At 42.5% G+C, this 13359-nt stretch overlaps 2 protein-coding genes across 2 annotated transcripts; one reads left to right on the top strand and one right to left on the bottom strand.

The window, feature by feature from the left end:
• Window positions 1-106: 106 nt before the first annotated feature.
• On the bottom strand, window positions 107-4768 carry ints14 (integrator complex subunit 14). The gene is made up of 12 exons (XM_071536245.1): window positions 4732-4768; window positions 3982-4268; window positions 3717-3824; window positions 3394-3549; window positions 2948-3066; window positions 2216-2358; window positions 2036-2128; window positions 1742-1886; window positions 1459-1592; window positions 903-1021; window positions 680-745; window positions 107-570 (listed from the first exon to the last, which is right to left on the bottom strand). The coding sequence occupies exons 2-12, from the start codon at window positions 4201-4203 to the stop codon at window positions 337-339; spliced, it is 1539 nt and encodes a 512-aa protein (XP_071392346.1). The 5' UTR covers window positions 4204-4268; window positions 4732-4768; the 3' UTR covers window positions 107-336.
• Window positions 4769-5968: 1200 nt separating this feature from the next.
• On the top strand, window positions 5969-13359 carry slc24a1 (solute carrier family 24 member 1). Its single transcript, XM_071536244.1, is given in 10 exon segments — window positions 5969-7018; window positions 8197-8256; window positions 8546-8654; window positions 10082-10167; window positions 11238-11333; window positions 11336-11398; window positions 11543-11839; window positions 11933-12022; window positions 12465-12631; window positions 13110-13359. Coding segments are annotated over 10 exon segments (2268 nt in total).

Genomic DNA, 13359 nt, shown 5'->3' on the forward strand with positions numbered 1-13359 from the left:
CACTGATATAAAAAAAATATGTACACACCAGCATTTAACAAAACGTGGCCCCTCCGTCACTAAGCAGGTTTTGCCCTGCTTAGGCAGCATCACTGAGGACTGATCAGTCTGTGAGTCATTTGAAACACTTATTAGTTCTGTAAGCAGTGGCCCTTTTGATGACTTCTTTAAATAACCTTCAGCACACACCGGCTGCTGCCTTCATGACGGTGTAGCTGCACGTGGGCGACACACACACACACACACAGCCTTGTTGACCTTTGACACCTTTGAGGGGGCAATCGAGCAGCGAGTCCACACAGATTGCTGTACTTTAGTCTATTCTTCAGCTGTGGCTCAGCTTGAGAAGTCGGTGTGCATGGGAGCAATGTTGTGATCAAACGCAGCATACTGGGAGTCGCCAGTGCTAGCCAGTTTGAGCTGCTGTGCAGCATGGGACAGCTGGAAGGCAGCATCTGGGTGGGCCGAGTCCGGGAGCAAGGTGCACTCTCTCTCCAGCAGGTCGGCCACTCCCTTCAGCAGCTCCCAGAACCCGAAAGCCAAGGCAGCCTTCCGCAGGCGGTTCAGCTCCTGGCAGATTCAAACAGAAAACGGCACTTGAAATAAATGAAACAACTAGTTCAACAACATTGTTTTTTTAAATAAACCCCAAGCATAATCCGTTTGCAGTGATATTTACCTTATAGAAGGTTTGAGTCTTATCAGGCAGTTTCCTCGCATTCCTCAGGATCTTCTGCACATCAGTCTGTGGGGTGATAACATGCATATTAGTCACTGAAAACTAAAAATGACCCTTATCAAAAATGTTTTTATTCAGTGCTCACATTTTCACGTTCCTAAACTTATAAATAATCTCACAAACAATAATAGATCCTAATAGTGATTTTTAGACAGTTTTGTACCTGTAGCCCACTGGCCTTAATCCACACAGTGACATTCTGGGCATAGCTTCGCTTGATCTGGGGCTGCACAGGGAAAGGACTTTTACTATCATCCTCTCCATAGGGGTTTTCAGCAGCCTCTGAAATAAGAGTAACGTTATGCAAAATCAGAATGATGGCCAAAGCAGACAAGCTGTGTAAATTATTAACTACTTGATTATGTACACATACAAAGAGGCCTTTGATCTCGTAGGAATGAATAGTCATCTACCTTCACATGGGTTAGTGTGTCATCGGTTACATAAAACAGGACAGTTTCACAATAATGTCTGCATAACAACAATATTAAACTATATTAATAAATAAGCATGCTGGCTGAGTGTTTATGAACAGTGATGCTTTGAGAGCAGTGGGTAAAGTGGCCAAACTGATGACAGTACCGTTTATTATTAGTTTAGCAGTCAGAGCACTGTAGGGGGTTTGTTACAAATATCCAAAGAGATCACTATTTCCTCGTTCCAATTGTGTCTGCAGAGAACCTGACACCCTGGCATGCACAGTGGGGGGTGGAGGTTACCTGAGATTGGGCCCAAATGTGAGACTTTGCCCAGCCAAGGCAGAGGCTCTGGACCAGGCTCAAACAGAGACATCATCAGATTCGATTTCTTCTTGCTGTCTGCTTGGGAGTACAGCATGCCGTACCAGTCTGGCCTGGGAAAAGACATAACAGGTTGAGGTCATTCATTCATGACAAAATGCATCAGCTCCTTATACTCTTAATACAATCGTCTTAACATCTAAACGCTCTAAACTCTGAGCCTAAGTCTTTCAAATGTGTAAAAATCTGTGTAGCATCTCACCCCAGCTGCACTAGTGCCACCATGCCCTCCACTTTCAGACTGCCATGCAAAAGGACACAGAAATTTGGACTCTTTCCTGCCATTTGACTGGCTGAGGCTTCCTCCTCCAGCTCATCTGTGGCTCCTGTGCCAACTTCATCCACCTCTGCAACGAAGCACAGATAAAATGCATTAGAGCACTAACTTATCACGTACTCCTGTTTGTAAATTTGACACCATGGCACATTGCTCAGTTGATTTGTGTATTGATGTATAGTATTTCTATAAAACACAGTAAAACTATTCAACTCAAACCTTTGTTTACAGCAATGGGCAGCACTAAGTGTCTGGATATGACAGGAGGACTGGAAATGTCACCAATCTCAATGAAGCCCACAATCTCCAAATCTGAAACACATAAGTGAGTGAATATTTAACCAAAAAAAAGTACTTTAATCTGTTAAACATGCAATGCTTTTGAAGCCAGCTGGCTACCTGTGCTGACTGTTCTGGGCATGGGCTCCACCTCTTCATCCACCACCACAGGCTCCGGCCGAGGGAAGACCTGAACGTCCGAGGACAGGTTCCCACAGTGCAGGACAGCATGGAAGGGAGAGTACGCCTGGTCAATCAGCCTCCTGGAGACACAGCAGTGTTTCTCAAAAAGAAATCGACCAACTCTTGTCTTTGTAATAGGCAACAGTGCCTAAACTGACTTGGTCTGATTTCAGGACATTTGCGCACCTGTAGTATCCATATATTTATTGCAATTGTTGGAATGATTTACTTATTTTTCAATTGATGTCACTAGCACCTCTACAAGTGACACTTGTCCATTGCTTCACTTATTTTAGCCTAGCGCTGCCTTAACCATGTTTTTTTTGCTGGGCTTACTAGGAGTGGTAGGAATGTCACCCACAAAAATTCAACTGTGGGCTATGTCCATAGCCTCAGCTTTTAACATTTTTGTGAATTGCTTTAAAGTCTATGAGGACAATTTCACAGAATTTTCTTTTTTTTTTTTTAAAGTGGTGAAAATAAATCATATTAAACAGTCTTATCTGGATTTGCCTTTTTCTTAGGTGGTTTTTGTTATTTAATACCTTAACAGAGTCAAAAACTGCACCTGATACAAAACCATCTTAGAACCACAAAACTAGAGCGTTAGTGTTATCTTCAGTTAAGGCAAAGAGAAGGTACTGGCATACAACTTCAACACAGTCATACCCAAACATGGCCTGTACACTCTTCAGGCACAGCGGTCCCTCCATAGTGAAGATCTGTCCCTCCCCTCCACTGAGATGAAGCAGCTCCTCCAAGTTGTCCATGGCATCAGTCATCTGTAACTGCAGTTACAAAAGAGAGAGGGTATCCTTGTTACAGCTACCACATTAACTATACTGACTACTGCAATGACCCAATCACAAGAGGCTGCAATTTCAGCAACTTTTGACATATATCTGTTTTGCATATGATCCTAGAGGAAGCCATCGCATTAGATCCCAGTCACTTCTTGCCACGTGCTTTGTGGTCAAGATTTCCTCCAAGGTTCAGACTCAAGATGTAAATAAATACAAATGAATTGCAGCAATATCTTGAACCTGTTCAGGATAACCTGAGCTGGTGGGAGATTTGGAAGCGATAAGACAAATAAAAACTGGGTGATTCAGTACCTCCTCTATATTGGCTACACACAAGATGAACAGTTTGGCTGGAAAAGGGAAAGGGAGCGGGAACTTCTTGTCATCCCCACGTTGCTTCAGTGTGTGGAGGGAATGACGCAGGGAACCCTTCCCAATACCAAGAGACCCATCTGTCACCAGCACCACCTGTAGGACAAAATGATGAAGTACATAAATACAACCCAATATAACAACAAATACAAGAAGCTGAATTCACCATGAAAAAAATATTTTGACCACACATCACCTTCTGTTGACCAACAATCACATTACACCTGCAATGACATTGTTTAAAGTGGAAGGACTTGACAAACCTGACAGGGACAGGAGCTGCCCCACTCCTGCTGCACTATGTTGCTAACTCCATTAAGAGCTGATTCAACACAGGTTTTGTCATAGTCCTCCAGGTTGCTTAGAGCCTCCTGCACAGGAAAAGGAAGAAACAAAATTTAAACAAACAATCCACAACTCTCCTCTAAGCTCACACTCTGACACAGATCAGAGAAGGAAACATGTTTCACTGTCAATAATGACAAGTCCAAAGCGAAGAATATGAGCATCATATCAGGCATGTTGTACCTGTAATGTGTTGTAATCTCTGGTGAAAGGCACCAAGAGCTCCCAGAGGGAGGAAAAGGCCACCAGGGATGTGAACTCCAAGCGGTAGTTTGCAGCCATGTGTTCAAACAACATAGTGAGTCCGTGAACAGCCAAGTTCTTCCTCTGGAACTCCTCGCTGCCGTCCAGAGACACTGGCCGTGTCATGGACAGGGACACGTCCATTAACACCACGGTAGGCATGGCTCGCTCCGACAGGTACTTCCTAAAACCACACTGGACTTAGATGAACCTCCAACGTACTCCCACTGAATAAAAAAAAACAAAATAACATAAGGGATTGCTGTAACACCAACAACACAAGTGTCTCACTCCATGATGGGGCATGTTAAACAGCTTCCATCACTCATGAGCCCCTGGAGGACAATGTTAAAACGATTATAAAAAGATGATAACTTAAGTGAATTAGTTACGTTGTTATAGCTCCGTTAATGTTATCCCCAACACAAAGAAACAACGACAGAACTGCAGGTGTAAGGGCCACATCAAGGTTAGTTTAAGACAAAACGACAACTGAAAGCTAAGAGCAAAGCACTAAGCTACTAACTGCTAGCCAGCCCGGCTAACTAAATTTAGCATGGTGTAACGTTAAAAAGCCCCGACTGATTAAACATTTTCGTTACTATTGAATGAATGCAAGTAAAACGCACTCAACACAAGTTAAACTGCAACTAGTTAAATGCTCAGTATGCAAAAAAAAATCTTACGTGCCTATTAATGTTTCAATCGCCATCCAGGATTTGTGTTGTGCACCACTACTTCCGTCCGGGCGAGAACAGTGTTCCCTAGATTAATTAGTTCCTAGCTGACAGTCCCGAGAGATTTCATATTATTGTGGTGAAAAAAACATGATAGAACTTTAGTGAGAAATGTCATGAATGTTATAATTTAAATATTAATGCCACAGACCGATGCACATTGTAAAATTTAAACTATAGTTCGGATCTAGGGAGATTAAATTGAATTTACCCTTCCAGTTCAAATTTTTATGTCATCGTTGATTTATTATCAACACATTATTATTTTCAAGTATCAGTCTTAACGCTTCATAAAAGGATTTGAACTTAGCCTACAGTTATGTAACCTAATAGCATTTAAGCTAAGGCACCACTTTTATTTTGCATTAAATGAAATATTACTCGGGTAGGCTCAAGATAAAGTGAGAGTGAGACAATGAGCATAATCCTCTTAGAAGACTTCAGGTATTAGGTATTATGCTGATCCATGGTGAAGACTTGTCCTGCGTCCTACATAACCCTCTGGCCACTGGCAACAGTTTGGACTTTTGTTTGTGCCAGCGTACCCAGCTGTGGGAATCTATTCTTGGACATTTTTGCATCCCTGATATTACAAAACCTTCAGTCTAAGGTAAGCCTGCGCCTGTAATTACTTTTGGTTTTTAGAAATCCATTGTTTTGTTTGTTCTCTTTGGTGTAATTAAGGAACACGATATCCTAGCTCATTACCACCTGTCATTTTATACTCATTTGATTTATTATCAGGTTTTTGTTTGTCTGTGCCTGTTGTTGATAATAGTTTGTGGGGTTTTTTAGGCGTTTTAGGTCTTTTTCTGTCACTCAGGTTGTTAATTCTGTTTCCTACAAAACCACATCAGCCTACCAAGAGTGTAGCTGTAACAGTTTTTGACTGGGCTTTTCAACAATGCTATGACAGACAATTATGTCTCAAGTGCATTGTCTGAATAATTAAAATGCTTTTGTTCATCCATTACTAGTATGCCACCTGCTGCTTGCAAGTCATTGTTTTATTTCTTTTACAACAGGCTGGGCTTTCCAACGACATGACATGACATGAATCTCACTGCTGGAGTCTTGAAGTCTGTCACCCCATGGTCTTCTGGGGAGAGAGCTGGACTTGCCCTTGACCCCTGCCCATTTATGCAGCCTGATTCTCCATAGCCAATACCGCTGTTGCTTTTGGGGGGAAAATGTATTGCACACGAAGGAAGCGCCTGCAGCTGAGCCGGGTTCTGTTTCTTCTCTCTGGGGTTTTCCTTTGTACTGTCTACCAGCTGACCATCAGTGCCAGACTGTCCGAGCCTTTGTCGATGCCTCAGATCGGAGAGGATTCAGCAGAGGGGTCGACGGAGGCAGAGGGGGTGGAGGAGGCAACAGTGGAGACTCAGGGCCTGGAGGAACCCATCACTGCAACACACGAGTTAGAGCTCACAGATCAAACCACACCACGGATGCACCCCACACATCACGTGGACACAACTTTAGATTTTAAAACATCCCCCACCACTGAACCCCCGCTATCACCAGCTACAAACCGGACTATTGTGCACTGCATCTATGTGGCCCCTGAGCCCCCACAGGAGACCCCCACCCCACCTCCGCTCCCTCCAGTACAAAACACCACTCCTGTCTTCCCTGGTGAAGCTCCTCATATGAAGGGTGAATACCCCCGGGATATCTTCTCTGTCGAAGACCGCAGAAGAGGCTGGGTGGCCCTTCACATTTTTGGGATGATGTACATGTTTGTGTCGCTTGCAATTGTGTGTGATGAGTTCTTTGTTCCTGCCCTGGGGGTCATCACAGACAAGTTGGCTATATCTGACGATGTGGCCGGGGCCACCTTCATGGCCGCCGGAGGCTCCGCCCCTGAGCTCTTCACCTCCTTGATTGGGGTTTTTATTGCTCACAGCAATGTGGGTATCGGCACCATAGTGGGCTCGGCGGTTTTCAATATTTTGTTTGTGATTGGGATGTGTGCTGTGTTTTCTCGGGAGATGCTCCATTTGACCTGGTGGCCACTTTTCAGAGACGTGTCCTTCTACATCTTTGACCTCATCTTACTCATCGTCTTCTTCTTGGACAATGTCATCATGTGGTGGGAGAGCATCATGCTGGTGGCCGGATACACTGTGTATGTGATTTTCATGAAGTTCAATGTGCAACTAGAGCGGGCCTTCAAGACCCAACTCTACAAACACAAGAACATTGTCAAAGTTATTACTGTGGAGGAACCTGAAAAGGTATGTCCTATTCCCTATGAGTAAACATGGCCCTCATATAAAGTCAAGAGGATTTAAAGCTTTTCACTGTATTCCTTGGTATGAAGACTCCATTTATTATTAGAATTTTTTATACTGCCCAAGGTTTTCTAAAGTGTGGAGAAAACCCTCTGTCAGAGACATTATTTTCCCAAGAGCAGTCACCATCAAGCAAACAGTTTGCAGGCCATCAGACTAAAGTCACCTAAAGATAGATATAATTAGCATGCTTACATGTTATAGCATTGGCATACCGTTGAGAAAACAGTCTTAAAGGTTCTAACAGCAACACATGCAGTAATTTGAAGAGGTATTTGTATAACTCTTGATGAGTTAAAATAAGCAGAATCTGTGATACTTCACAAATTATCCACAGGTGGCTTTTCTTCTGTTGAGACAACCGAGCTCATGTTAACATGAGTGTAACACAGTCACACAGTATGGCACTCCATATGCCAAGCAGATGTATATTCAAGAAAAAATCTGTTCACTCATTAATCATTTTGTCTCATTCCTTCATGCTCAGCACAAACCCAAAGCAGTGTGGGTTTTTACTGAGGCAGGATGTCACGTTACTAATCTGACATCTCTGCTCCCACCTGTGGGGTTTATGTGCAAATCATGGCAAAAGAGTGGAATGATACTTGCCTAGGCCTTGGAGAACCAAAGCTGATCAGCCACAGCAAACCCTAATCCTTTGAGGCGCAACAGCGCTGTACAAACTGTAGCATCAACATATAGCGTGTTTAACCCCGGTAAGTGTGATTGAGGCTTAATTTATACAAAGTAAGTAAACCTATTCATGCATGCTCAGGGTTTTTTGTTGAGCTGGATATACTGCTGGAGCGGGTCCCAAGGAGCAAACTTGATTATTTCATCCAGTGTAAATACTATTGCACATCATACACAAGCACATTATAGTGTTCTTGTTTAGTTTTAATAAGGTGAAGGATAGTTTTCACCAGATTCTAACCCAGTAAATGTCATGTGACTGCATCTCTTTTACTGACACGCGATACAAAAGAAACCCCAAGAGTATAAAATATGTCACAGTGATGCATAAGCCCATAGAGACTAACATATAAACTGCACCAAAATGGAAGTACCTTGGTCTGTCTTTACCACTGAATAATTATCACTGGAAAAATTGTTGCACACAGGCAAATGAGGAACATGAAGACAATGCCCCTCCAACTCCGGACGACAAGAATCGGTTAAAGGTAAAAGTCAAACAATCAACCAACCAATCAACAAAAAATATTCAAACATACATCCTGACACTGGACATTGTCACATTGTCTATTTTTGACTATTTATTTTACATCATATTTACCTTTCTCCAGTCCCATTCCCCTGTAAAATTATGTTAAACAGTCTCCCTTCAGCAAAAGTCTTGCCACATGTTACTGCACTTGTAAAGGAAAATACATGCAAGCCTAATTTGTCCCAGAGTGATGTGTCCCTGTCTGTTATTGGAGCCACTGTGACCCTCGCCATCTCTTTCCCCAGCTGAAGCCGTCTCTTCAGCGAGGGGGAAGTTCAGCTTCTCTACACAACAGCACCATGAGAAACACCATCTTCCAGCTCATGATCCACACATTAGACCCTCTCGGAGAGGGTGAGTGCATTTTACCTTTTTCATTTTCTGTGTGCCATGAAAACTCCTGTAATAGTGTCTAGAGTGTCTAGTGAACACGTCCCTCTCTTGGTAAAATGGATTAGCAAAGTGTTCCAAATGAAGGCAGCACTAAGTCCAGATTGATACTAAGCAGATAAATACCTACCTCGTCTATGGAGGGATCCATTTATACACTGAAAAATGAAAAGGTTCCTGGGATACAATGAACTGTGGCTATGTTTTTAAGTCAACACAAAGCTTCTTTAAACACAATTCAAAAAATTAAGCATTTTCTATTGTGTCACAAGTTAGAAATGTTTTAATTCTCTCGGATCAGTTAGCACACAACGATGAAGTAACCTAATCTGTTAATAATGATGCAGTGTTAGCCATCTGAATAATGTGGTGTTGGACTGGAGCTAGTGTTTTCTCAGAGTCTTTGTCCAACAGAATATGTTTAGGGAGGTCGGCTTTACAATGTATTCTTTTCTGGTGATTGTACTGGGTCATCCCACAGAGGAAGGTTCAATTTTGCTCTTTTCTGGTGGTTTCAAGCAGTGCACTGACCTAGTGTGTCTCTGTCTCTGGCCCTGTGGCCCTGGGGCCTGCTTTACGTGTCTGTCAGGCCTCCAGGCAGCAATACACTCCACTACTCCAGCACAATAATCAGCTTTTGATTGAGCCTATAAAATCTGGATCACAGCCAGCGGCCCCTGTTTCAACCCACTCCCGGCAATCATTCATTCAAGCCCATGGAGTCCGCTGGTCATATGGGCCACGATGATAAACATCTGTGACTTGGCTTTTACAATAATGATTGACTGTCAAATTAAAAGACACAAGGATTATCTCATTATAGTACATAATGGCATTACTCTCTGATATGATGAGGACTGTAAAAAGACAATTTGAAAGGCTTGTGATATCAAGATGTACACTTGCTAAATGTCTGTCTGAGTCCTCCCAGTGTGTTTGGGTTATCCACATCTGTCGCTACTATAACTTATGCTTGTTTGAGATAGGTGTATTTAATCTGAGACATTGCTTCAAAAGGAAACAGTAAATCCCTGCATTTTTCATGATCCATCTGTCCATTAGAAACGGTTTTAAGTGGGAATACACATAATGGCTTCAGTGAAGTGAAAGATTGGATCCTGTCAAGAGATGTTTTTGTGCTCTGCTGTGCAGGGCGTCTTATTCTGGTGATAAATTCATTCTTTCTTTCGTGACATTTCCATTCTGTGTTGCAGTAATGATTATGCTGCTGCTGTTGTTTTTGATGCTGTATTACAGACATTATGTTGCCATCTGCCTCATTTATTTAGATGTGATTTATTCTTTGTCCTCCTTATCACTGTAGAAGTATTGCATTCACGTGATCAAGTAATTGATGACAGAATTTTTTTTGCTCGTTTGTTTGTGTGCAGGGAAATTTAAGGAGAAGGCTGAGACTCTGAACAGTGTGGCCAGTGGGAATACAGAGAGCAAACCTCAAGCCAAAACTGAAGGTAAAATGGAAGGATGTGATCAGGTGCCGTTGCGTTAGGTTTTACAATCTGCTGTTGTTTTAAATCAATGCTCATCAGCCATCACATCAGATCCAGACCCCCGTCAAAAAGACACAAATTTAGATAGGAATTGTTTCTTTGCTGACATTTTCTGGGATATAAAGATGATTCATACAGCTTTGAATATGCTGCCTAATCTCTCATATTTGTCTAAATGGCCACAGACATGCAAACCAAACTGTATATGCATTGTGGTGAATACTGCATGGCAGGTGTTGCAGGAGTCCTTTCTGCCAGTAGTCTACACTGTTGTCCTCTGAATAATGCTTCTCACATTGCACTGCTCCACTCTCTGCCTGGGCTGCAGAGCAAAGTCTCACATTAGATCATGCAGCCGTTGCACTCAACCATGTGAACTGAAAATGAGACATGGGGTCTAATAGATACTGTGGGTATAGAAGGATGAACAGGCCTCTGTGATGCATGTCCTCCGCTGCTCTGAGGTCTTATAAATTGAGTCAATTTATAAGAAAGAGGTGGAAAGAGTACTAGAATGTCCTACTGAAGTAGAAGTATTGTTACTTTGCTGATATTGTACTTAAGTAGAAGTAAAAGTACTGGTGTAAAAATCTACTTAAGTAGAAGTAAAAAGCCCATTTAAATTGTATTCAGAGTAAAGGTTACTGAGTTACGTCTTAGAAAAGAGAGCAGTGTTAGAGTGTGATCTTTTCCATGCAATTCTAAAAGGACAGAGTTCAAACTAGATTCTTTTAATTGGACAAAATTAGAAATTACCAAATAAAGTGCAAAAACAAATTAAAGCCAGATTTGGCTACTTTAGGATTGTCCAATTTCTGCTATTTATGGAGAGCCACAAAATCTGTACTCTGTAAAAGATGTGTGTACTTAAATAAAATTAATGACTTTAAAAAAGCTTCTCAATTACAGTAATGTGAGTAAATGTAACTAGTTACTTCCACCCTTGAAATTGACATGGGAATTCTTGCAGATACTTGACTGGATAAGACATGGGGGATATAGGTTACACACAATTTTCCTGATTTTCTTCCCAGACGAAAAAAAACCTGAGCAGCCCAAAGAGCCGGAGCCCTCCCCAGCAAAGGAAACAGAGAAGAAGGAAGAGCCAGAAGACAAGAAGGTACTCGCCAACTACTGTATGTCCTGGTGGTTCTCAAAAAGCACAGAAGTGAATCTTTGATACCTATATAAGACTCAATGTGTAGTTATACAACTGTAGGCAGCACTAAAACGAACCATCTGTTCACCTCTTTGGCCTTTCCTTCTATCTCTGTTTTGTTTCTACTGTTTTCCATCGTGATGTCTTTCCCCGACCCTCCAAATGCCTGTTGCTAGGAGGACGTTCCGGAAGCAGAGGAGGGGGCAGGAGGCTCAGGAGACTCTGGCAGCGATGACGATGACAGTGACGAAGACAGTGATGAGGACAGTGAAGACGAAGACGATGATGATGACGAGGAGGAGGAGGAGGAGGAGGAGGAGAAGGAGGAGGAGAAGGAAGCAGAGGAAGAAGAGCAAGAAGAAAATGACGAGCCTCTGTCTTTAGAGTGGCCTGACACACGACGTAAACAAGCCACCTACCTCTTCCTGCTGCCCATAGTCTTCCCTCTGTGGCTCACGGTTCCAGATGTTCGCAACCCCGTAAGTCCCAGATGCATCTCTGAGAACTGAACCAGTATCTTAAAGGTCTCAACACTGTGTTTTTGGTGCTTTTATATTCTTTTGTCCCAACAGACCTCCAAAAAATTCTTTGTGATGACTTTCCTGGGCTCTATTCTGTGGATTGCTGTCTTTTCCTACCTCATGGTGTGGTGGGCCCATCAGGTTAGTGTGTGTGTGTGTGTGTGTCTGTGTGTGTTAGTGAAACTGAGAGATGAGATGTGATATTGAGAGGTGATATATGAAATGCTCCTCACAGAGTTCTGCCTTGTTTTCTTCTGATTGTGCGCACAGGCAGGATAAACTGTGTTCTTTTGAAAAAAGCTTCTACAAAGATTGGTATAAACATAGCATTTATGTGCAGAGTGCACATAAATGCTATGTTATTTTGAAAATGGCTCCCAATGACTGGTGTAGACAGTGTAGTTTGTGTCAGGTATCACAATATGCTTGCATTCTGTTGAAAATCTCCCTGAATGAGTGAATGTGTATTGAGGTCAGGCTGAGAGTGTGTATTGAATCACTCAAAGAACTCAAAAAGTGTAAGAGTAATTTTCTGTTTCTGTAGCCAGCATTCTCTCTCTCTAACACTAGTTTGCCCTCCTAGGTGGGCGAGACCATCGGCATCTCAGAGGAGATTATGGGCCTGACCATCTTGGCTGCAGGAACCTCCATCCCCGACCTCATTACCAGTGTGATTGTGGCGCGTAAAGGCCTGGGGGACATGGCTGTGTCCAGCTCTGTGGGCAGTAACATCTTTGACATCACTGTGGGGTGAGCTACTTTAGCATCGCATGTCACGGGTGGGGATGGGACGAAACATCGAAATTCAATATATCGCAGAAAAATGAATCGCAATGTTAGTTATATTAAACTCTGCTGTAGTAATCACAAATGAGACGGCTTGCCCATCACAATTTCACAACCTCTCCATCGAAATTATATTATTTACAATTTGTAATGACATTTTTAAATTGTTGTTTACATTCTAGCAAGCCAATGCCATTGATAGAAAGATTTGTGACTCAGAAATAAACTAATCTACTAAAACTACTAAAATCTACTAAACTAAAACTAATGACATATATGTATTGAATCGTATTGTGAGATAAGCATATTGTCCCATGCCTAGTCACTGCTGAAAAAAACAACACTGATGCAGTATATAAACAGTTTATGGATTTCTTTTTCTGTCTCTCTATTTCTCTGTGTGTCCCTCTCTGCCTCTCGTTCTGTCCTTTTCTTTCAAAAGTCTCCCGATCCCTTGGCTCCTGTACTCGGTCACCCATGGTTTGGCTCCAGTGCAGGTCAGCAGCAACGGGCTCTTCTGTGCCATTGTACTGCTCTTCCTCATGCTCCTCTTTGTCATCATCTCCATTGCCAGCTGCAAGTGGAAGATGAATAAGCTGCTGGGTGCCACTATGTTCCTGCTGTACTTCATCTTCCTGGTACTTAGCGTGATGCTTGAGGATCGCATCATCATCTGCCCCGTTTCCATCTGA

The sequence above is a fragment of the Centroberyx affinis genome, unplaced genomic scaffold (assembly GCF_046629955.1).
Source record: "Centroberyx affinis isolate AG114_WGS23_722 - 3 ecotype Tasmania unplaced genomic scaffold, CSIRO-AGI_Caff_v1 ptg002853l_1, whole genome shotgun sequence".
Classification (NCBI taxonomy): domain Eukaryota; kingdom Metazoa; phylum Chordata; class Actinopteri; order Beryciformes; family Berycidae; genus Centroberyx; species Centroberyx affinis.